Source organism: Suncus etruscus, chromosome 4 (genome assembly GCF_024139225.1).
Source record: "Suncus etruscus isolate mSunEtr1 chromosome 4, mSunEtr1.pri.cur, whole genome shotgun sequence".
Classification (NCBI taxonomy): Eukaryota; Metazoa; Chordata; class Mammalia; order Eulipotyphla; family Soricidae; genus Suncus; species Suncus etruscus.
The window spans coordinates 124,230,519-124,255,483 of NC_064851.1; the positions used below are offsets into that span (position 1 = coordinate 124,230,519).

General features: G+C 36.6%; 2 protein-coding genes across 2 annotated transcripts in view; both read right to left on the bottom strand.

The window, feature by feature from the left end:
- LOC126007211 (cytochrome P450 4V2-like) overlaps positions 1 to 17,187 on the bottom strand; it is a 56,474-nt gene extending 39,287 nt beyond the window's left edge. Inside the window, exons 1-3 of the mRNA XM_049772687.1 lie at positions 17,139 to 17,187; positions 11,418 to 11,553; positions 1,797 to 2,026 (exon numbers count right to left, since the gene is read on the bottom strand). Coding sequence (XP_049628644.1) covers positions 1,797 to 2,026; positions 11,418 to 11,553; positions 17,139 to 17,187 — 415 coding nt within the window. The remainder of the gene's footprint in view (positions 1 to 1,796; positions 2,027 to 11,417; positions 11,554 to 17,138) is intronic.
- Positions 17,188 to 23,818: 6,631 nt separating this feature from the next.
- Positions 23,819 to 24,965, bottom strand: part of FAM149A (family with sequence similarity 149 member A) — a 30,576-nt gene continuing 29,429 nt past the window's right edge. Inside the window, exon 14 of the mRNA XM_049772352.1 lies at positions 23,819 to 24,240. Within this exon, the coding sequence (XP_049628309.1) occupies positions 24,167 to 24,240 (74 nt within the window). The 3' untranslated portion in view covers positions 23,819 to 24,166. The remainder of the gene's footprint in view (positions 24,241 to 24,965) is intronic.

Consider the following 24,965-nt stretch of genomic DNA (forward strand, 5'->3'; position numbering starts at 1 on the left):
TCTTTCACTTTCTGTAAAATAGATTATGGTGCCAGAATAATAGAAGTGCTAAAAAAATATGGAGCCATGTTGAGAAAGTAAGAAGTCACTTTGAAAGATTTGTAAATAGCTGGCACAATTTGAAACAATGGATTAAACAGAAACAGCTATTAAACAGTAATCTCAATCTAAATACTCTTGGAAAAAAAGTGCTAAAATCTAACTCACCTAACTTTATGGGGAATTTAAAAAAAAACAGATTCTTCTGAGAAGTTTCTAACATTAAGTGACTTTTCTTTGTGTGGAGAAGATATACCCAGTGATGCCTAGGAGTTACTCTTGGCTCTGCATTCAAGAATTACTCCTGACAGTGATTGGAGGATCCTATGGGATGCCAGGAATGAATCCAATGTGGTCATATGCAAGTCTAATGCTTTCCCTGCTGTACTATCTCTCTAGCCCCCAATGAATTGATTTTTCAATAGTAAAACCTAATATAAATCTGTCTCTTTAATAGGATTTCCTAGTTTTTAAGTATAATTTAATATATAATATGCATTGGATAATTTAATCTATTACATATCTATATTGTTACATAATACAATATGTATTGCAACATATATCACATAAATAATATATTAATGTAGCATACATAATATATTACACAATATACATAACATTACATGATATAATATAATCTATTACATGTCTATATTACAATATAATCTAATACATAATCTAATTTAATATATCAGATTTCTGTAACTTGCAATCCAAGTTGGCTATAAGTCCAGACCATTAGTTTATTTCCCTACTTTTAACATTTTCAATGTTAAAAAATAATGAGATTTCAAGTCAATTGTTTTAATCAATTTATGCAAATGTATTGGGGGGGGGTTAGCAGCATCTCAAGAGGAAAAAGAGAAAAATACCGGGAGAAGACCAAATACAGGAAAGACCAAGAATATGAAAGATCTGGGGGGGGGGGGGGTGGATTAGAGGACCGAGAGGAAAGAGGAGTCGGAGAAAAAGAGAAGAGAGGAGAGGCGGAGATTGGATAGATATGAGGATGAGAGAGAGAGAGAGAGAGAGAGAGAGAGAGAGAGAGAGAGAGAGAGAGAGACAGACAGACAGACAGACAGACAGACAGACAGACAGACAGAGACAGAGACAGAGAGACAGAGAGAGAAGGGTTAAATGGAAGAGGGAGAAAATAAGAGATGGAAGAGATGGAAAGAGGAAGAAAGGTGAACATGTGGATGGAGAGTTTGAGATAAGAAAAGAGAGGAACTAAGGGGTGGTCAGAAGAGAGAGGAGGAAAAGAGGAAGGGACAAAAGAGATGAGAGATCAGAGAAAGAGGAGAAACTGAGAAGAGACAAAGGGAGGAAAAAAATAAAAGCAGAGACACAAGGGTGGGAGAGAAGACAATGGCAGAAGAGAGAAAGCAATAAAAAAAGATAGGAAGAAGGAAGGAAAGAAAAAAAGGAAAGAAAGAAGGAAAGAAAGAGAAAGGAAGAAAGAAAAAGAAAGCAAGAAAGGAAGAGAAAGAGAAAGAAGGAAAGAGAAAAGAAGAAAGAAAAATTAAAGCAAGCAAGGAAAAAAAGAGATAAAAAGGTGAGAAAGAAAAGAAAAAGGAGGAGATAAGAGGAAAGGAGAAGAGAAAAGAAGAGAAGACAAAGAAGTGCAGGCAAAAAACTGGAGCGAACTGGAAATTTGGAAGACAAGATTCAATTAAGGTAGCAGCCCTTCCGGAGCGGGGAGAACCTGGCGCAGTGGCGGGGGTGTGGCTGTCCCTTCTCTCCCGGGCATTTCGTACCCCTTGAGTCCTTTTCCGCAATGAGCACATGCCCCACGAATGGGTAAGCACCAGCGACGGTCGGCACTGTCCTCAGTTGCCACCAGTGCCGGGCATAGTTCACCAGCATCACCAAAAGTCTCCAGAGTAGCAAGGCAGCCGCCAGGCACGCGGCGCTCAGAGCGGTACAGCGCAGCAGCTTCTGCCCGAGTTGCACCAGCCAGAGCGCGTCCTGGTTGCGCAGGTCTGGGCTTAAGACAGCAAGCGCGGCTGGGGAGGGTTCAGGGCGCCTGTGTATCCTCCCCTATTGAGGTGGTGCCGGATTCGGGTTTGGGAGGAGCTCAGCTTCTGGGGGTTGAGAGCACTTCGGGGCAGGGAAGAGAAGGCTTCCAGCTTCTCTTCCTCCTGTCACTGTCTCTGGCCTAGTTGACCTGCAATGGAGATGGACATTCAGTACAACGGTTTTTTTTTTTGTTTGTTTGTTTGTTTTGTTTTGCTTTTTTGAGGTATAATGGTACACAGTTTTAATACAACTTATGCAGGTTTTGCAGTTTCAAAGAAGGGTAAAATGATGCATTTGCTGCAACGTGAATGGAAGTGGAGGATATCATGTTAAGCAATCTAAATCAGAAGACAAATCCTCATAAAATAATTTAATATTTTGTACCTGGGTTAGCAGTGTCTTGCACTGTGACATTCCTATAAGTGCATCAGCATTGTATCCAAATACAAGTATTAAAAGTAGAGTAACTTGGGGCCGGGCGGTGGCGCAAGGTGCCTGCCTTGCCTGCGCTAGCCTTGGACGGACCACAGTTTGATCCCCCGGCGTCCCATATGGTCCCCCAAGCCAGGAGCAACTTCTGAGCGCATAGCCAGGAGTAACCCCTGAGCATCAACGGTTGTGGCCCAAAAACCAAAAAAAAAAAAAAAAAAGGAGAGTAACTTAAGCAACTGCCTATACAAAGTTAAATAGACACTGTAGGATATTTTTATTCTTAGATCATTTTTGCTGCACAGTAAATTGCAATTATATGTATGTATAATGTTACTGATCTGTAGAATATACTTTGAATTGTGAGGTATGACAACTCCCAATGAAAAAGAACTAACATGTAAACCTGAGTGATTTTTTTTTAACTGCCATGGATGGGTAAGGCAAAAATAAATAAATAAATAAATAAATAAAAAATAAATCCAGCATTCAAAGAACCCAAAAACATAAAAAAATTAAAATAATTCTCAATTATTTCCTATTATTTCCTCATTAGAGTATTTTCGAATGGATGAAGGAAAAAGTAAATATTGAAGTGAATCTAAGATTGTTATGGAATTAAGGATTAAGTTATTTTGAAAAAAAATCAGCCAGGTAACTGCTCATTTACTTTAAAATCTACATCAAGTTGCGATCCAGATATATAGAGATATAGATATGCACCCCAACTTTCTAATTCAAGATTGCCATTAAATATTTCTAGTTCACTTGAATTATCATGATAATAAAACAATTAGAAAACATATTTTCTTAAAAAGGACATGCTTTACATTTTCCAACATTACTTCCAAACTCAGATAAAATCTCCCTGAAACAAAATATTCTGCTCTAAAAGTGGTTGAGAGTTGGTAGCAAAAGCTATCATGGTTTAACATTTCTACCACAGGGTAGAAGATACAAATAAGTTATATGCTATTTTAAAAAATATCTACTAGATAAATTAAGATAAACCCATAAACTGAAATTAGTAATATTGTCATTTCAATTTAAATATTTCTAGTATAAGTTTCATACTTTAAATATGGGCAGTAAATCAATTTCCTATGTTTTGATGCAACTTCACTTTAAGTTCTGTTCCAAGTTATATACTTAATATTTAAAATTAGGTACTATGTTGTTTTACGTTATTCAAAAACTTAGAAAATAAGTCATGATTCATAAGATATTATAATTAACTTAAAAATTAGTGGGAATAAAGGAATTACAGAAATGGAACCAACAAAGACTAGGAATAACTAGTTGAATATTATATGGAAGAGTAAATTCAAGATAAAACAAACTTACTATGAATATATTAAATTTTTCTATATTAATGATAATAGTCACTTTCTAGAGTTTGTGAAAATCAATTTTTAATATACAGTGCATAAAAGTTACACATTAGAAAAAAATGAAAAATTACCAGTTGTAAATTAATAAGCAAATCTGTACTTTTGGCCGGACAACAACAGGATATGTTTATATATAAGATTTTTAAAATCTTAACTGCCTCATTGGAGAATCTAAATGTAGTGAAGAATTTTTTTTTATTGGTTTTTGGATCACAACCGGCAGTGTTCAGGAGTTACTCCTGGCTCTACGCTCAGGAATCACTCCTGGCAGGGTGGGGGGACCATACGGGGTGCCATGATATGGAGTGCCCGGATTCAAACCACTGACCTTCTGCATGCAAGGCAAATGCCTTACCTTCATGCTATCTCTCTGGCCCACAGTGAAGATTCTTTAAAGCAGAATTTCTGCTTAAAGAAACACTGTTACCCCTTCCCAAGGCTAAATGCTAATCTTACACATGGTGGCTATGGTCTTATAATAAAGCTTCATGTCTCCTGACTTCTACTGACTGCTTGCTTGTGGATCATTTTCTCACTGTTATCCTGAACCCTCAGACCTGCCAGGCCAAAGAAGCTGCAGGCGCCGGAGCAGGCTGAGAAAGGCCTCACCACCTATTCATCATCATCCACCATCATCTAGGACTCTTATTAACTTAATTAATTCATCAAAACACTATAGATTATTACACTGCAATAGAGATCTTTGTTATACAATAACAATCTTTGTTATATACAGGAAAGCTATGTTATCTGGTATTTACTATTTGGAGTTTCTAAATACTTGATGCAAATCCACTAGACCACACCAAACGACATAATCACACAAGCGCACACAGTATCTGTTGCAAATATCCAGGTATTCTGAGACTAGCTCCATTCTGTATGGCATATTCTAGTTCCAGCTGTGTTTCTGCAGATTGCATGATCTTATTCTTTTTTAGCTCTGCATAGTATTTCATTGTGTACATATTCCAATCACAGTCACAAGGCAGAATAAACAAAAACAAACCATCTGCCTCTTATTACTTTTTCCCTCTAGTCCTTTCTTCCCTATCTTTCTCAGTTCTGTTACCAAGGATCAGGGTAATAATGATATGATTCCACTGACAAAGGCAACAGAAACAAAAATTTTAAAAAAATTGAACTATATCAAATTTAAGTTTCTGATGGAAAAAGAAACAGAAATGAGTGGGAGAAAATATTTGCACACAACACATGAGTCAAAGCTTAATATCCAAGATTATAGAGAGATCACAATGAACAACAAAAAAGAAAGCAAACCTTTAAAAAAAAGATAGAAAAGAACAAACACTTCTGTGAAAAGGCAGACAAATAGAAAATAGGCACATAAAAAGATACTACCATCACTAATTACTAAAAAAAAAAAAAGTAAAAATAGAGGGGCCAGAACGATAGCACAGTGGTAAGGCATTGCCTTGCATGCAACCAATACAGGACAGATGGTGGTTCAAATCTCGGCATCCCATATGGTCCCTTGAGCTTGCCAGGGGTGATATCTGAGCACAGAGCCAGGAGTAACCCCTGAGCTGAGTGCCACAGTGTGTGATCCAAAAGCAAAAAAACAAAAAATAAATAAATAAAAATAGAGCTGATATCAACTTAGAAATTCCATTTCTTGGTTTCTACCTACTACCTGGACACATAAAACATCATTCTGAAGGATACATGCACGCCATTATTCACTGCAGCTTTTAGCACATTAGTTGGGATATGGATTCAACATAGGTGTCTAACGATGGTCAACTGGACAAAAAAGGTGTATTAAAGATGCATCATGGGAGGTTATACAGCTTTAAAGAAGGGTGAAACGATGCATTTGCTGCAACGTGAATGAATGTGGAGGATATCGTGTTAAGCAAACTAAATCAGAATAAAGACAAATATGAGATCATCTCACTTAACTGTGGTATATAAGGTATCTAAATGAGGGAATGCAGGTTACTAAAAAGGGGATATTTAGATTACTCTGAGCCTAGATTATAGAACCATCTTTGTTAAGCTTTCCTCATGAATTCATTTTTGGGGGGGGGGGGTTTTGAGTCACGCCCGGCAATGCTCAGGTGTTACTCCTGGCTCTGTGCTCAGAAATCGCTCCTGGCAGGCTCTGGGACCAGATGGGATGCCAGGAACTGAACCCAGGTCTGTTCTGGGTTGGCCGTGTGCAAGGCAAATGCCCTATTATTGTGCTATTGCTCCTGCTCCGAATTCATTTTTTAATGTACTTAATGTACTTTTTAATGTATTTATCTTTAAAATTTCCATTCATGATTTGAGTATACTTTGTAATTTTTTTCACTTCCAATCTTTTCTCTCACTGGTAACCTCCATTCTACTTCTTATGATCTAATTCAGATATTTAAGAAAGTGAATGTTACACATTTGTTTCCATGTGTATCAGACTTAGAGCCTTTAGCACAGCATTTTCTTCGATGTATAGAATGTGAGGATTTTATTCATTTTATGGCTAAAATATTATTACATGTCAATTTAATATGTTTGTATTGTTTCTGGCATTAGGCTATAATTTTGCTATGAACTTGCTGTAATTATGCTTAATTAACATAACTTTCAATAATGATATATAGGTTTTTTCCTCTTTTGTTTTTGTTTTTGGGCCACACGCAGGGATGCTCAGGCTTCCTGATTTATAGTTTTCAATATATAAGTCTCTCACATCATTTGTTAAATTTATTTCTAGGTATTTTATTTTGGAGGACATTATTTCAAATGGTTTTTTATTTTCATTTTTCTCTTCTCAATATCTTCTAGATTATTTTTTATAAAAATGGAATAGTTTTTTTCTATATGTGTTTGTGTGTTGATTCTTATCAAATTTTTCTTTGTGTCTATTGGTATGATCATATAATTTTTAATCTTCCTTTTGTTGATATGGTACTATTACATTACTGCATATACTTGAGTATGAACCTTCCTAAGTATAAGCTGACCCTCCTATTTTATCCCTAAAAACTGAAAAAACTTAGTGACTCAAATATAAGCTGAAGTAGAAAATGTGCAGCTGTTGCATTAAATAATTAATGATGGAGCTGGATGGAGAAGAATGGATGGAGGGATTTTTCTCTGCCATCCCAGGCCACGTGGCTCCGCAATCCCCATTCAGCTGGTGGGTCCCAGGTTTAGGTGAACGGCGGAATCAGACTCATCCAGAGACAGGCATCAGGAAGTATCAGCTTTATTCATGCCCTGTCCACCACATGTGTGACCTATATCATAACCTTTTAAGCATTCAGCCATTCTTAGCTAGCCCTGCATCTTAACTCCTGTCAGCCATCTTCCCTTTGACCTCCATCCTGGGAAAAGACCAAAAGACCCAAAAAGCCCCTGGGTCAAAGGCCTTATCTACCTTTTCCAAGACCCCTCCCAGGAATGGGCGGGGTTTTGCAGGTAAGGTCAATTTACCTAGAAAGAATGGAGGGATGAGGCTTCATCTCCCCCTTCTCTGAAATATAAAAGAACCTTTTGTAATCCTGACTCCACCTTTAGCCAAAGGTTAATCATGCAACAACGTAATAAAGTGAAAATAAACATACCAGCCCTTTTCAAAAACATAGCATTTCTGCAAAACATACTATACACCTGCAACTTAATATTTTCTTAATGCTTTTCTACCAAGCACTATTCCGGAACTTTCATGGTCCTATACTTTTAAACTATATTGGGGGAACTTTCTGTTCCTATTAACCTTCCCTACACACAAGTACTATAGCATAAATACATAACATACATTTTAAAAACAGGCTAAGTACATTAAAATACACACAGTAAAACATTTTGCAATTGAAAATATTAACTATGGAAAACAAAACATTTAAATTATAAAGAAAATGACTTAATCAGGACAGTTAGATGCAGGCGGTTAGAAATCAAATATTTAAATGGGCCAAACTTTTGTAGCCTGCCACCTTGCTATATGAGTCTATTGTTTCTAGAAGCTTTTTGGTAGAGTCTTTGGGGTTTTCTAAGTAGAGTATCATGTCATCTGCAAACAGTGAGAACTTGACTTCTTCCTTTCCTATCTGGATTCCCTTGATATCCTTTTCTTGCCTAATCGCTATAGCGAGTACTTCCAGTGCTATGTTGAATAGGAGTGGTGAGAGAGGACAGCCTTGTCTTGTGCCAGAATTTAGAGGAAAGGCTTTCAGTTTTTCTCCATTGAGGACAATATTTGCCTCTGGCTTGTGGTAGATGGCCTTAACTATATTGAGAAAGGTTCCTTCCATTCCCATCTTGCTGAGAGTTTTGATCAAGAATGGGTGTTGGACCTTGTCAAATGCTTTCTCTGCGTCAATTGATATGATCATGTGATTTTTATTTTTCTTGCTGTTGATGTTGTGTATTATATTGATAGATTTACGGATGTTAAACCAGCCTTGCATTCCTGGAATGAAACCTACTTGATCGTAGTGGATGATCTTCTTAATGAGGCATTGAATCCTATTTGCCAGGATTTTGTTGAAGATCTTTGCATCTGCATTCATCAGCGATATTGGTCTGTAATTTTCTTTTTTCGTAGCATCTCTGTCTGGTTTAGGTATCAAGGTAATGTTGGCTTCATAAAAGCTATTTGGAAGTTTTCCTGTTTTTTCAATTTCATGAAAGAGTCTTGCCAGTATTGGTAGTAGTTCCTCTTGAAAGGTTTGAAAGAATTCATTAGTAAATCCATCTGGGCCTGGGCTTTTGTTTTTGGGCAGACATTTGATTACTTTCTTAATTTCCTCAATAGTAATGGGTGTGTTTAGATATGCTACATCCTCTTCATTCAATCGTGGAAGATTATAAGATTCCAAAAATTTATCCATTTCTTCCAGGTTTTGATTTTTAGTGGCATAGAGTTTCTCAAAGTAGTTTCTGATTACCCTTTGAATCTCTACCATATCAGTAGTGATCTCTCCTTTTTCATTCCTAATACTAATAAGGAAGAAATGGACATTAAGAAAACAACTCCATTCACTATAGTGTCACACAAACTCAAATATCTTGGAATCAACTTGACTAAAAATGTGAAGGACCTATACAAGGAAAACTATAAAACTCTGCTCCAAGAAATAAGAGAGGACACGCGGAAATGGAAGCACATACCCTGCTCATGGATTGGCAGGATTAACATCATTAAAATGGCAATACTCCCCAAAGCACTGTACAGATTTAATGCGATCCCCCTAAAGATACCCATGACATTCTTCAAAGAAGTGGACCAAGCACTTTTGAAATTTATTTGGAACAATAAACCCTCGAATAGCTAAAGCAATCATTGGGAAAAAGAATATGGGAGGCATTACTTTCCCCAACTTTAAACTTTACTACAAAGCAATAGTTATCAAAACAGCATGGTATTGGAATAAGGACAGGCCCTCAGATCAGTGGAATAAGCTTGAATACTCAGAGAATGTTCCCCAGACATACAATCACCTATTTTTTGATAAAGGAGCAAAAAATCCTAAATGGAACAAAGAAAGCCTCTTCAACAAGTGGTGTTGGCACAACTGGGTAGCCACTTGCAAAAAATTGAACTTAGACCCCCAGCTAACATCATGTACGAAGGTAAAATCCAAATGGATTAAAGACCTCGATATCAGCCCCAAAACCATAAGATATATAGAACAATACGTAGGTAAAACCCTCCAGGACATTGATGCTAAAGGCATCTTCAAGGAAGAAACTGTACTCTCCAAGCAAGTGAAAGCAGAAATTAACAGATGGGAATATATTAAGCTGAGAAGCTTCTGCACCTCAAAGGAAATAGTGCCCAAGATACAAGAGCCACCCACTGAGTGGGAGAAACTATTCACCCAATACCCATCAGATAAGGGGCTAATCTCTAAAATATACAAGGCACTGACAGAACTTTACAAGAAAAAAACATCTAATCCCATCAAAAAATGGGGAGAAGAAATGAACAGACACTTTGACAAAGAAGAAATACAGATGGCCAAAAGACAAATGAAAAAGTGCTCCACATCACTAATCATCAGGGAGATGCAAATCAAAACAACGATGAGATACCACCTCACACCACAGAGAATGGCACACATCACAAAGAATGAGAATAAACAGTGTTGGCGGGGATGTGGGGAGAAAGAAACTCTTATCCACTGTTGGTGGGAATGCCGTCTAGTTCAACCTTTATGGAAAGCGATATGGAGATTCCTCCAAAAACTGGAAATCGAGCTCCCATACGATCCAGCTATACCACTCCTAGGAATATACCCTAGGAACACAAAAATACAATACAAAAACCCCTTCCTTACACCTATATTCATTGCAGCTCTATTTACCATAGCAAGACTCTGGAAACAACCAAGATGCCCTTCAACAGACGAATGGCTAAAGAAACTGTGGTACATATACACAATGGAATATTATGCAGCTGTCAGGAGAGATGAAGTCATGAAATTTTCCTATACATGGATGTACACGGAATCTATTATGCTGAGTGAAATAAGTCAGAGAGAGAGAGAAAAACGCAGAATGGTCTCACACATTTATGGGTTTTAAGAAAAATGAAAGACATTTTTGCAATAATAACTTTCAGACACAAAAGAGAAAAGAGCTGGAAGTTCCAGCTCACCTCAGGAAGCTCATCACAAAGAGTGATGAGTTTAGTTGGATAAATAGCTACATTTTGAACTGTCCTAATAATGAGAATGTATGAGGGAAATTGAGAACCTGTTTAGAGTACAGGCGGGGGTCGGGTGGGGTGGAGGGAGACTTGGGACATTGGTGATGGGAATGTTGCACTGGTGATGGGTGGTGTTAAGAAAAAATAAAAAAAAAGAAAGGAAAAAAAATGGGCCAAACTGTTATTACTCCTTTTTTTATTTTTTAAACCACTAACTAACTAAAACTTATCCCATCACCAACTATGAGTAAAATATATGACTACCCACTTAGTCCCTACACCAAAAACCATAAGTCCAGATGTTTAATTTGTCCCACGCTGTTCTCACTACGTGGTTTGCTTTCATAGTCCCAGGCCCCGCAGACGGTTTGCTTGCGCTGTTGTTGACCATGTGGTCCCAGGTCCCGCAGCCGGTCCTCTCATGCTGATTTGGAGGGCGGATCCCAGGCTCCCCCCTTTGGGCTGGATTAGGCGCTTTTCTTTTTTTTTCTTTTTATAATTATCTTTATTTAAACACCGTGATTACAAACATAATTATAGTTGTATGATTACAGTCATGTAAAGAACATCCCCCTTCACCAGTGCAACATTCCCACCACCAATTTCCCAGATCTCCCTCCTCCCCACCCCCCCCCACACCTGTACTCCAGACAGGCTTTCTGCTTCCCTCATTCATTCACATTGTTCTGATAGTTTTCAGTGTAGTCATCTCTCCAACTGCACTCATCACTCTATGTGATGAGCTTCATGTCATGAGCTGCACCTACCATCCTTCATCTCTCTTGTCTCTGAGATATTGTTAAAAATGTCTTTCATTTTTCTTAAAGCCCATAGATGAGTGAAACCATTCTGCGTCTTTCTCTCTCCCTCTGTCTTACTTCAGCCGCTGCTTTCTGCCACTGGGCCAGAGTTCTTGGGTGATTGCAGCTGCCTTTTCTCCCCTCCGCGTGGCACTTTGCAAGCAGGTTCCAAGGCCACAGCTTTTTTGCAGGGGGCTTTTGGATGTGCAGAGTTCTAAAAGTCCAGTCCGAAATTTTCAAAGTCGAAATCCAAATTCAAGCCGAACTCAGAAAATCAGTCCACTTTCAATACAGTCTTTTTTCCTCCTCCGTTTCCAATCTAGGCTTTTAATCAGTCTTTGAGGAGGCCGAGGTTTTAGGAAAAAGGATTTTTGGCAACAAAGTTTCAGTCCTGAGTCTTGGATGGGAGTGATACAAGTTTTTAACTCCCCTGTTTTACTGATATTTTTGCCCCTAGAAGGGGTCACGGCCATCTTTGAACATGGCTTCACGTGGCCAAACACTTTGGGCTGACTCCATCTGAAAAGAGCCAAAGTCAAACAGAAGAGCAGAAATCTCACCATATTTGCTGTTTTCTTGGATCCAGGTTTCAGGTCAGAGTTCGGAGCACCAGAAATTTTAGTAAATTTAAAAAATTTGCAATATTTACCCAAAATAATTACAATAATTGAAGAATCAGTAGGTTAATTGTTTTTCAATATTGCTAAAGAAAAATTGTAAACTAGTAACAATAACTTTAAACTTTAAAATAAAGTACGGAAAACTGTAGCTTAATAGGTAATCAAGCTAAATCACAAAGGTTAAAATCCTTCAAAACTGGATTCCTCCTCTTCATCATCTGTATGTCCAAACAGAGCTTCAGTTGTATCAGATGTGAGAGTATCAGCATAGACATTGTCATAATCACTGAGTTCACAGATATCATCATCACTGCTGTCAGTCTCATACAAAGCACAGAATATTGTGGGTTAAATAGTTCAGTGGCATACAAGTCAGTTCTGCCACCTACCCCTTCAGCTCAGCCCTGACTTGTGGACTGAGCTGAAGCACCGCCCTCTCCAGCAGATGGCAGAAGTTGAGTGGAGACCACATGCATTTGATTTGGTGTGTATAAATAACCTGTATGACCCAAGTATAAGGCGAGTTCCAATTTTGTGCCAAAAATACACGACTTATACTCGAGTTTATGTGGAACTTTTTTCACATACGTTCAAACAACCTTGCATCCATGAATGATTCTCTCTTTTTCATGAGGTTGAATCTTTCTCTCTTTTTCATGGGGTTGGATCTTTCTTACATATATTGAATTTAGTTCTTTAAACAGTTCATGTTTATGGTTTGAAATAATTAAGTGTCAAAATGATAACCCTACCTATGACATTATACAGATTCAGCATAATACCCATTAAAATTCTAACAATATTCCTCAAGTACTTAGAGCAAACCCCACTAAAATTTGTATGGAATGATAAAACTACCCAAGTATTCAAAACAATTTTGAGAAAAGAATTAGCAGTATTGCATTTTTAAGCAGAAAAAGAAACATCTACTTAGCATGTGGTTATTGCATTTTCTGGCTTCAAATTATGCAATAAAGCTTTAGTAATCAATTTAGTAATATATTAGAATATATATAGACACTCAGACAAGTGGAATAGAAGGAGAACCCAGAGACAACTTTCAAAATTATGTAAAATTAATCTTTGAAAAAAGAGCTGGATGAATGAAACAAGGCAGGAAAATCCTTTTAAAGAAATGGTACTGGGACTAGTCACATGTTGTTTACATATACATATAATATATACAATACAAGTCCTAGTATTGGGGGGGGTGAGGCCTTTCTCAGTTTGGCTCAATGCCTATAACTGATTTGGCTGGTGGGTCTGAAGGTTGCAGGGTAATGGCAGAGAAATGATCCACAGTCAATCAGTTGAAGATTCAGGAGATATCCAGCTTTATTTCACCGTCCTAACTGCCATGTGCAATTCTCCACATGGCTTCAAATAAAGCTTTTATTAAGCAACCTCCATCAGGTGCCCTTCATCCATCTTGGCTGTGTCTTCTCTCTCCCTCCTCTCCTCCAGACAGCTTCTATAGTCTTCTATTCCAAACCTCAGCCTTCCCACCAGGTATGGGTGGGTCTGACCATCCAGGTGAGATTAGCATATGACATTGGGAAGGGGTAATATTTCCACCCTTTGTCTTAAAAACAAAAAAAATGAGGAAAAGGTTATGAATTCTTTTCCCTGTTTCCTGCCAACAGTAGGAACTCTAATTTTTGTTATAATAATGTCTTTAAACACCATGATCAAACAATAATTGTAGTTGGGTTTCAGTCATAAAAAGAACACTCCTTTCCACCAGTGCAATATTCTCACCACAATGCCCCATCTCCTCCCTCCCCCCAACCCCTACTATATTCAAGACAGGCTTTCAACATCCCTCACTCAATGACACTGTTTATGATAGTTCTCAGCGTAGTTATTTCTCTAGCTGCATCATCACCTCTTTGTGGTGAACTTTTTATTTATTTATTTATTTTATTTTTTGGTTTTTGGGCCACACCCGGCGGTGCTCAGGGGTTACTCCTGGCTGTCTGCTCAGAAATAGCTCCTGGCAGGCACGGGGGACCATATGGGACACCGGGATTTGAACCAACCACCTTTGGTTGTTGTTAGTGTTTTAACTGCACTCACTCCTCCTTGAAGTGAGCTTTATATAGTGAGCCAGTCCTTCAAGCGCTCATCTCTGGGCATTATTACAATAATGTCTTTTATTTTTCTTAAAACCCATAGGTAAGTGAGTCTATTCTGTATCTCTCTCCCTCTAACTTATTTCATTCAGCATATTATATTTCATGTACATCCATGTATAGAAAAATTTTGTGACTTCACCTCTCCTGATGGCTGCATACTATTCCAATGTATAAATGTGTGTTTTCTTTAACCATTCATCTGTTGAAGGGCATCTTGGTTGTTTCCAGAGTCTGGCTATTGTAAATAGTGCTGCCATGCATATAGGGATGAGGAAGGAGTTTTTTGTATTGCATTTTTATATTCCTAGGGTATATCCCTAGGAGTGGTAAAGCTGGATCATATGAGATCTTAATTTCCAGTTTTTTGAGGAATCTCCATATTGTTTTCTATAAAGACTGAACTAGACTGCATTCCCATCAACAGTGCATAAAAGTTTTTTCCCCCACATCCCCACCAGCACTTATTGTTCTTTTTCTTTGTGATATGTACCAGTCTCTGTGGCATGAGTTGGTACCTCATTGTTGTTTTGATTTACAACTCCCTGATAATTAGTGACATGGAATATTTTTTCATGTGCCTTTTGGCCATTTGTATTTCTTCTTTGAAAAATTGTTTGTTCATTTCTTCTCCCCATTTTTTGACAGAACTTTACAAGAGAAAACTCTAATCCCATCAATAAATGGTTTATTCTTGTTATTTTTTTGTCAATAGTTTGTATATCATATATTAGCCCCTTGTCTGACAAGTTTTGGGTGAATAGTTTCTCCCATTCTGTGGGTGGCTTTTGTATACTAGGCACTATTTAATTTTAGGTGCAGAAGCATCTTAGCTTAATATAGTCCCATCTGTTTATCTCTATTTCCACTTGTATGGAGAGTGCTGTTTTGCCTTGAAGATGCCTTTAGACTCAATGTCATGGAGTGTTTTACCTACGTGTTGTTCACTATATCTTATGGTTTCAGGTCTGAGAGCCAGGTCTTTAATCCATTTGGTCTTTAACACCATTTATACATGATGTTAGATGGAGGTCTGAGTTCACTTTTTTTTCAAGCACCTGACCAGTTGCTCCAACACCACTTGTTGAAGAGAGTTTCTTTGCTCCATTTTGCATTTTTGTATATCTGGGGCACATTATATGAATACTCAAGTCTATTCCACTGATTTGAGGGTCTGTCTTTATTCCCAGTACCATGCTGTTTAATGACTACAGCATTTGTAATACAATTTAAGTTTGGGAAAGTGATGCTTCCTATACTTCTTTCCCCCAAGGGTTGCTCTAGCTATACTTGGGTGTCTATTGTTCCAATAAATTTCAGGAGTGTTTGATCCACCTTCTTTGAAGAATGTCATGGGTATCTTTAGAGGTATTGCATTAAATCTGTACAATGCTTTGGGGAGTATTGCCATTTTAATGATATTAATCCTGCCAATCCATGAGCAGGGTATGTGTCTTCATTTCCTTGTATCCTCTTTTATTTCTAGAAGCAGAGTTTTGTAGTTTATTTGTATAGGCCCTTCACATCTTTAGTTAATTTGACTCCTAGATATTTGAGTTTGTGTGACACTAATGTGAATGGTTTTTTTTAATGTTCATTTCTTGTCTATTATTGTTGGTGTATAAGAAGGCCGTTGACTTTTTGCATGTTAATTTTGTATCCTGTCACTTTGCTATATGAATGATATGTTTCTAGAAGCCTTTTGAAGAGTCTTCAGGGTTTTCTTTTTTCTTTTTTTTTCTTTTTCTTTTTTTGTTTTTGGGCCACACTCGGTAATGCTCAGGGTTTACTCCTGGCTATGCACTCAGAAGTTGCTCCTGGCTTGGGTGACCATATGGGACGCCGGGGGATCAAACCATGGTCAGTCCTTGGCTAGCGCTGGCAAGGCAGACACCTTACCTCTAGCGCCACCACGCCGGCCCTGTCTTTAGGGTTTTTTAAATGTATTATTATGTCATCTGCAAACAGTGAAAGCTTAACTTTTTCCTTTCCTATCTGGATGCTCTTGATATCTTTTTCTTGCCAAATGACTATGGTAAGAACTTCCAACACTATGTTCAATAAGAGTGGTGAAAGAGATCAGCCTTGTCTTGTACAAGATTTTAGAGGAAAGGCTTTAAATTTATCACCATTGAGAATAATATTTGCCATTGGCTTGTGGCAAATGGCCTTGACTCTACTGAGAAAAGTTCCTTCCATTCCCATCTTGATGAGAGTTTTTATCAAGAACAGGTGTTGGACCATATAAAATGCTTTCTCTGCATCTATTGATACGACCATATGTTTTTTTGTTGTTGTTGATATGGTAATTATGTTAATTGATTTACATATGTTAAACCATCCTTGCATTCTTGCAATGAATCCTGCTTGGTCGTGGTGTCTGAGCTTTTTGATAAGGCATTGGATCCTATTTGCCAAAATTTTGTTGAGGATCATTGCATCTGTGTTCATTAGGGATATTGGTCTGTCGTTTTCTTTTCTTGCAGCATCTCTGTCTGGTTTTGGTATCCAGGGTGATGTTAGCTTCATAAAAACTATTTGGGATTGTTCTTGATTTTTCAATTTTACAAAAAATCCTGAAAAGTTTTGAGAGTAATTCCTCTAGAAAGGTTTGAAAGAATTTGTTAGGGAATCCATCTGGGCCTGGGCTTTTGTTTTTGGGAATACTTTTGATTATTCTTTTAATTTCCTCAGTAGTGATGGGTCTATTTAGATATGCTAAATCAGTGGTCAGCAAGCCGCAGCTCGGGAGCCACATGCAACTCTTTACACTTTTTTTTTTTTTTTTTTGATTTTTGGGCCACACCCGGTAATGCTCAGGGGTTACTCCTGGCTATGTGCTCAGAAGTTGCTCCTGGCTTGGGGGACCATATGGGACACCGGGGGATCGAACCGTGGTCCGTCCAAGGCTAGTGAAGACAAGGCAGGCACCTTACCTTTAGCGCCACCGCCCGGCCCCCTCTTTACACTTTTTAATGCGGCTCTTCTATGTGTGGGCAGCTGCTCCAGGAGTCAGGACTCTGCTCCTTGCCTCTGTCAGTGCGCACCCTGTGTGCAACCCTGGTGGCTGGCTCCACATAGCTCCAGTTGGGCCATGTGTTTTATGCGGGATTTCAGAAACAGCAAAGCGACGTTGGCCTTTGTTAAAAAAAAAAAATAAAAAAAAAAAACAAAAAAAAAAACCCAAAAAACTCTGGATACCACTGTAATGGAATTAAATTTTTCTTCCTTTAATATCGATATTGGCGACTTTGAAATGCAATTGCTGAATTTAAAAAACAAAGAACTGTGGAACTTGAAATTTGAACGTCTTTGTGTTAATTTAGAAAGATTGGAGAAACACAAATGTGAACTTAGTTCACAGCACAAATGGTCTGCTTTGAAAGACCTGGAGAAGGAAGATATGTTGATTTTTAACATCTGACATAAAATTCCTGACTCATATAATCAACTAAAAAAGCTAACGTTTGCTGTTCTTCCCTTGTTTGGGTCTACATATTTATGCGAACAATCATTTTCAAGCATGAATCTTATCAAGAGTAAATTGAGAAATCCTCTCATCAATGAGACCTGGAATCGTGCCTAAAACTAAAAACAACATACAAAACTGACTTATACTCTAACTAGCCAAGGAAATGCAAGGCCAATGTTCACATTAGTGTTTGTGACTTTGTCATTGTCAGGATGTAATTTTCTCTACATTGTAAGGCAAATTTTATGGAATTTAACGTTATCGATAAATAATATCGTTCTAAAGTTTTTGTTTTATTATTTGTGTTATTTGTATCCTCCAGCCTATGTGGATTCTTGCATGCAAGAATATTCTCAATAAAAACTTATTGAAACTGAAAACAGTGTACCATCCTCTATATTTTTGATCTTAAAAATGTGTCTCTCAAAATAAATTTCAATCGTGGTTTTGGTGAGATTTGGCTCAGCTGAAAAAAAAAAAAAGGTTGCCCACCACTGTGCTAGATCATCTTGATTTAACCGAGGAAGATTATAGGAGTCCAAGAATTTATTCATTTCTTCCAGGTTCTCATGTTCCCTGGCATAGAGTTTCTCAAAGTAGTATCTGATTACCTTTTGGATCTCTGCAGTATCTTTAGTGATCTCACCCTTTTCATTTCTAATCTGTTTTTTTTTTTTTTTTTTTTTTTTTTGTGGTTTTTGGGTCACACCTGGCAGTGCTCAGGGGTTATTCCTGGCTTCAGGCTCAGAAATTGCTCCTGGCAGGCACAGGGGACCATATGGGACGCCGGGATTCGAACCGATGACCTCCTGCATGAAAGGCAAACACCTTACCTCCATGCTATCTCTCCGGCTCCCTAATCTGGTTTATTAAGTTTCTCTCTTTCTGTTTCTTTGTGAGTTTTGCTAGTGGTTTATCAATCTTGTTTATTTTTTTAAAGAACCAACTTTTGCTTTTGTTGATCTTTCTAATTGTTTTTCAGATTTCTATCCCATTGATTTCTGCTCTAAGCTTTATTATTTCCTTCTGCCTACATATTTTTGGCTCCTTTTGTTGATCATTTTCTAATTTTAAAAGCTGTGCCATTAAACTATTTATGTAGGCCCCTTCTTCCTTTCTTATGTATGCTTGCAAAGTTATAAAATTTCCTCTTAGTACCACTTTTGTTGTGTCCCATAAATTCTGATAGTTTGTGTCTTCTTTGTCATTTGTTTTCAGAAATGTTTTGATTTCCTCTTTGATTTCATCTCTAACCCACTGGTTGTTAAGCAGTGTGCTGTTTAATTTTCAGGTGTTAAAGTTTTTATTCTGTGACCCTTTGTAGTTCACTTCTTAGTGCCTTGTGATCTTAGAAGGTAGTCTGTACAATTTCTATCCTCTTGATTTTATGGAGATATGTTTAATGGGACAGCATGTGGTTTATCCTGAAAAATGACCCATGTGCATTGGAGATGAATGTTTATCCAGTTTTCTGGGGATGGTGTGCCTATGTATATCTACTAGTCCACTTTCTTCCATTTCTCTTTTCAGAGCTAGTATATTCTTGTTGGCCTGGTTGACCTATCAAGTGTTGACAGGGCAGTGTTGAGGTCTCCCATTATTATTGTGTTGTTATTGATGTCATCTTTCAGATTTGTCAACAATGTATTAAATATTTTTCTGTTCCCTCATTGGGTGCATATATTTTAGGAGAGTAATTTCTTTCTGCTGTACATAATCTTTGATTAGTATAAAATGACCATCTTTGTCTCATAACTTTTCTGAGTCTAAAGTTTGTGTTATCTGATATTAATATGCCCATTCCAGCTTTTGTCTTTGTTTTTGTTTTTGGGGCCACACCCAGTGATACTCAGGGGCTAATCCTGGCTATACGCTTAGAAATCACCCCTGACTTGGGGGACCACATGGGATGCCGGGGGATCAAATCACAGTCCGTCCTAGCCTAGCATGTGCAAGGCAAAAACCTTATGTCCTGTGCCATCACTTCAGCCCCATACTCCAGCTTTTTTATTGTAAATATTGTATTTCTCTCAATTTTGTATGAGACATTTACTAGTCTTAATATGTATCCATAGGATTAATATTCAATATGGTGTATAAAATGAAAAAGTGCAGGACTATGTAAATTAAGAATATTTGAAAATAAAAGCACACAATTTTTAGGATTTAAAAATATTGCACATAATAAGGTTGCACAGAAATTACTGGCTGTGTTCACAAACAGAATGAGGTATTGGTCAATCTCTAGATAAAGGTAAGTGCAAGGAAAGGAACCACACTCAAAAAAATACTATGTCCATATTAAGACTTAGGGCATGAACTAAAATAAATGTGAAATGGTATGTAAAGTAGCTATAATTTCAACATTGCAAAATCATTAGCCAGGGACCAAACATGTAACAATCTCTTGGCAATAGTTTATAAATTTTCAACTTCCCTTTGCTCTAAACAATTGAGCAACACTATCACTTCCTTGACCCCAATAATAACACTGAAATATATAGTTCTGTGGTGAAAAGTAAACCAAGTCTTCCTTATGCTTTCAGGGGAAATGTCCCACGATTCTGCTATTCACTTGCTATGCAATTCAATCATTTTCACATACATTAACAACCCCTGTTGCTAAATCCAAGATGCTACAGAGCATGTAATATTAAATTAGCAAAGGCTCATTGCAAAAATCATTCACACAACTTTTGAGCTTTATAAATATGAGGCAAACCCAATCTTTTCATGGTTAAAATAAAACCAGTCATGTCAATAAGCCCAAAGGTAAGTAGAGAGAAGAGGGAAGCCAAAATATGTCATCCTTTTTACAAAAGAACCTTTCTTAATCAAGGAAATGAATAGTCACTTGTCTACTAGCTAAGTGTTACTGAATTTTTCAAATATGATTGTAGTTAGGTTTCAGTCATGTAAAGAACACCCCCCTTCACCAGTACAACATTCCCATCACCAATATCCTGAATCTTCCCTCCTTCCCACCCCACCCCAGCCTGTAATTTAGACAAATTTTTCTACTTTCCTCATTCACTCACATTGTTATGATAGTTCTCAATGTAGTTATTTCTCTAACTGCACTCATCACTCTTTGTGGTGAGCTTCATGTCGTGAGCTGGACCTGCCAGCCCTCCTCTCTTTTGTCTCTGAGAATTATTTTTCTTAAAACCCATCAATGAATAAGACTATTCTGTGTCTATCTCTCTCTCTGACTTATTTCACTTAGCATAATAGATTCCATGTATATCCATGTATAAGAAAATTTTATGACTTCATCTCTCCTGACAACTGAATAATATTCCATTGTGTATGTGTACTACAATTTCTTTAGCCATTCATCTGTTGAAGGGCATCTTGGTTGTTTCCAGAGTCTGGCTATTGTAAATAGTGCTGCAATAAATATAGGTGTGAGGAAGGGATTTTTGAATTGTATTTTTGTGTTCCTAGGGTATATCCCTAGGAATGGTATAGCTGGATCATATGGGAGCTCAATTTCCAGGTTTTGTTTGTTTCTTTGTTTTTGGTTTTTTGGGTCACACCCGGCAGTGCTCAGAGATTACTCCTGGCTCTATGCTCAGAAATCGCTCCTTGCAGGCTCAGGGGACCATATGGGATGCCGAGATTTGAACCACTGACCATCTGCATGCAAGGCAATTGTCTTACCTCCATGTTATCTCTCTGGCCCCTCAATTTCCAGTTTTTGGGGGAATCTCCATATCGCTTTCCATAAAGATTGGACTAGATGGCATTCCCAACAGCAGTGAATAAGAGTTCCTTTCTCTCCACATCCCCACCACCACTGCTTGTTTTCATTCTTTGTAAAGTGTGCCAATCTCTGTGGTTGAGATAGTACCTCATAGTTGTTTTGATTTGCATTTCCCTGATGATTATTCATGTGGAGCATTTTTTCATGTGTCTTTTGGTCATTTGTATTTCTTTTTTTCAAAGTGTCTGTCCATTTCTTCTCCCCATTTTTTGATGGAATTAGATTTTTTTCTTGTAAAGTTCTGTCGTGTTTTTTTTTGTGTGTGTGTATATATACGTATATATACGCACAATATAAATCCAATATAGAAGGTACTGTCTTCATTTTAAAAATATTTTTCATAGAAAAATATCTAAGTTGGGGGCCAGATAGATAGTTGGAAGTAAGACACTAGCATTGCATGCATGGTGATGGTTACAATCCTGGTTCAAATCCTTGGCACCACATTGGTTCTCTGAGTACTTCCAGGTGCAACCAAACCCACCCCATTCAAAAAAAAAAAAAAAAGAGTCTGAGTTGGCAGTAACTTTCTTAAAAATTTAAAGATGCCTTGAATTGGTCAAAGCATCATCAGCTTCCAAACACTTGTCTTTCTTTTATTTTTACATTTTTCCTTTATTTAAGAACCATGGTTACATACATGAGTATAGTTGTGTTTCAATCATAAAAACAACACCCCCCCTTCACCAATGCAACCTTCCCACCACCAATGCCCCCTCATTTCCCTTCTTCCCCAACCCCTAACTGTATTTGAGACATGCATTCTACTTCTCTTACTTATTAACATTGTCATGATATATTGTGTAGTCACCTCTCTAACTAGACTCAGCACTCTATGTGGTGATCTTCACATCAAGAGCCAGAGCATTGTACATATTTAATGCAATCCCTCTAAAGATACTCATGACATTCTTGAAAAAAGTGGATCAAACACTCCTGAAATTCATTGGGAACAATCAACATCCAAGAATAGCTAGAGAAATTCTTGGGAAAGGACTGTGAGAGGTATCACTTTCCTCAATTTTAAATTGTATTACAAAGCTATAGTTATTAAAACAGCATGGTATTGGAATAAAGACAGACCTTCAGATAAGTGGGATAGACTTGAGTATTCAGAGAATGTGCCCCAGATATACAATCAATTAATTTTGATAATGGGTCAATAAATGCAAAATGGAGCAAGGAAAGTCTCTTCAACAAGTGGTGTTGACACACTTGCCTTTCAACTTCCATTAAGAAACTTCCGAAGACAAGCTTCAATTGTCTTTTAACTTTCAATTTTATTCTTACTATTATTCCTCTGAAAATATTACGACTAAGTTCTTGTTATTTGACCTTCTTACTGATAGTTGTCTTTAATATTTTGTTGTCTTTAACAATTTTACATGTGATTGTCAGTGTATGTATCTTGTTTTAGTTTCCTGTCAATTCTTGAATAGATATACAACTATTTCATCAATTTTGGAAAATTGTTTCATTTGTTCAAAGTCTGTTTTTGTTCTCTTATCTTTTTTACAAATATATATGTATTATAATTTACACTTCAATATCTTATATGTATCTGTAATGCTACCGTTTGTAATATACATGTATTATAGAACTTTTCTATATGATCTCAAACTTTTTTTGTAACACCCATTTTTCTGTGCTTCCACCTAGTATTTTCTGTTGATCCATCTTATAGCTTACTAATAATGCTCTTATCTACTGTGTCTACCATGTTCAGTACAGATGATTTCTTCTTTTAGCCATTAATTATATTTCTCTATAATTCTGTGTGATTATTCTGTCAGTATTCTATTTCTTCATTAAAATTATCTGCTATTCAGACTTTTTTATGATAATTTATATACAATAATACTAGTACTTTAAGCATCTGTAGTTTTATTACATCTTGCTTGTTACCATTTTGCCCAATTTTCGGGGCTGTTTTAGTTTAGGAATATAATTTAGAATAATGGAACTGTGACCTGTCAAATGAGATACAGAACGATCATTCTTATTTCTATTTCTAAGTTTATTTCATTAGTTTTTTGCTTATGATATAAGAAAACACCAATTACAGTGCCAATACACTTTAAAATTTCCAGAAATCTGTATTTAGGCAATAAAAATTTTATTTCTTACTATCAGAGATATGTCTGAAATAATGTATTATGCACTCATGTGTCAATGGATAAAATCCAATTCAAGGTTAATTGAAGTGATAAAATATAATTTTTGATAAAAATTAAAATTTATGGTGAGTTGAGATCTAAATATATCAAAATTACTCTAAAGAAAGATAAAAATAGTGGAAAAACCAATGTAAGAAAATCAACATAGTCAAATGTTTGGACTTTAAATAAGATGAGCATATTGCACCAAAAATGACTTTGTTTTCTAAAGAAGGTAAAATAAAAGGGAGTAATATTTAAGTGATGAGGATTTTCATAAAGTTAAGAATAGAATAAAACACAAAATATCAGCCAAGACACAATGTTACCAAATAACATTCTTCAATAGTGTATTTGAATATATTTTAAGTATGGGTGAATACATAACACAACTGTATGTCATTCATAAAGGATGGATTATCAACACGTACAAGCATCTTCTGAACCAAGTTTAAAGAACTTTGGAATATTTCCAATAAAGGTGAGTGAACTTGACTTATATTTTCTTCCCAATGTGGTAAAAAATTATTTATTCTTCTGAATTTATCTTAAATACTCTCACACTTCAGACTGCTGATAAACAGGTACACAGTTTAATACTTGTTCTTTTAAAGCTAGAAATAGTACGGTGAGACATTCAGTGTTCCAAGTGCTGTAGTTATAATCAAGATGAAGTTTTGATCAAGATGTCATTTGGAATCTCTTTTTTGATGTCAGTGTTGTCCTCTGAAAAGATTTAGGTAGATAATGTGAACCTGAAATACCAACCAAAAAAGTGATTCTTATTAAAGTTTTGAAAGACTGCGAGTCTCCATAGGATTTATTTTGTACATTTGCGCAGATATTATTTTTATATATAAATTTTATCTTGAGTAAAGAAGCTTATTATATTTGATCTTGAATTTGAAATATAGTAGAGCTAATATCTCAATGATTTATTAAGTTATTTTCTCTCACTAGCACAACATATAGTCTTATTTCAATTATACCTTTCAAGGTATATGTTTATATATAAGAAAAATTTATTATTTATTTATTTATTTAAATTTTAAATTTTTATAATAATTTTTATTTTGTTTTGCACAGATTTTTTTTTAAAAATTAATCTGAATATCACTTTTGCAAAAACCAAAGAACAGTTAGTTATTTGCAAAAGTGCAAATTGGGGTCTGAGAAGGAGAGGTAATTCCTACCCACCAAATTAAAGTGCTGATAAAAGATTTCTCTGCAAAAATCTGCACCCCAGCTCCTAGAGGCCTACCTACAAGTGTTAAAAATTGTTGTGTGGGTTGACCAGGGAGATCTTTCTTTTTTTTCTTCTGCCCTTGAGTAGAAGTAATTTCAGCTACCTAGAGAAATCAATCCCACTCTTGAGATAGGCCCTCTATACCTAAAGATAAGGCTTAGAAAACTATATGGCTGCTTATCTGAGAAAAAGAAAATAAATTAATAAAAATATGGGACAGTGGCCCGAGTATTA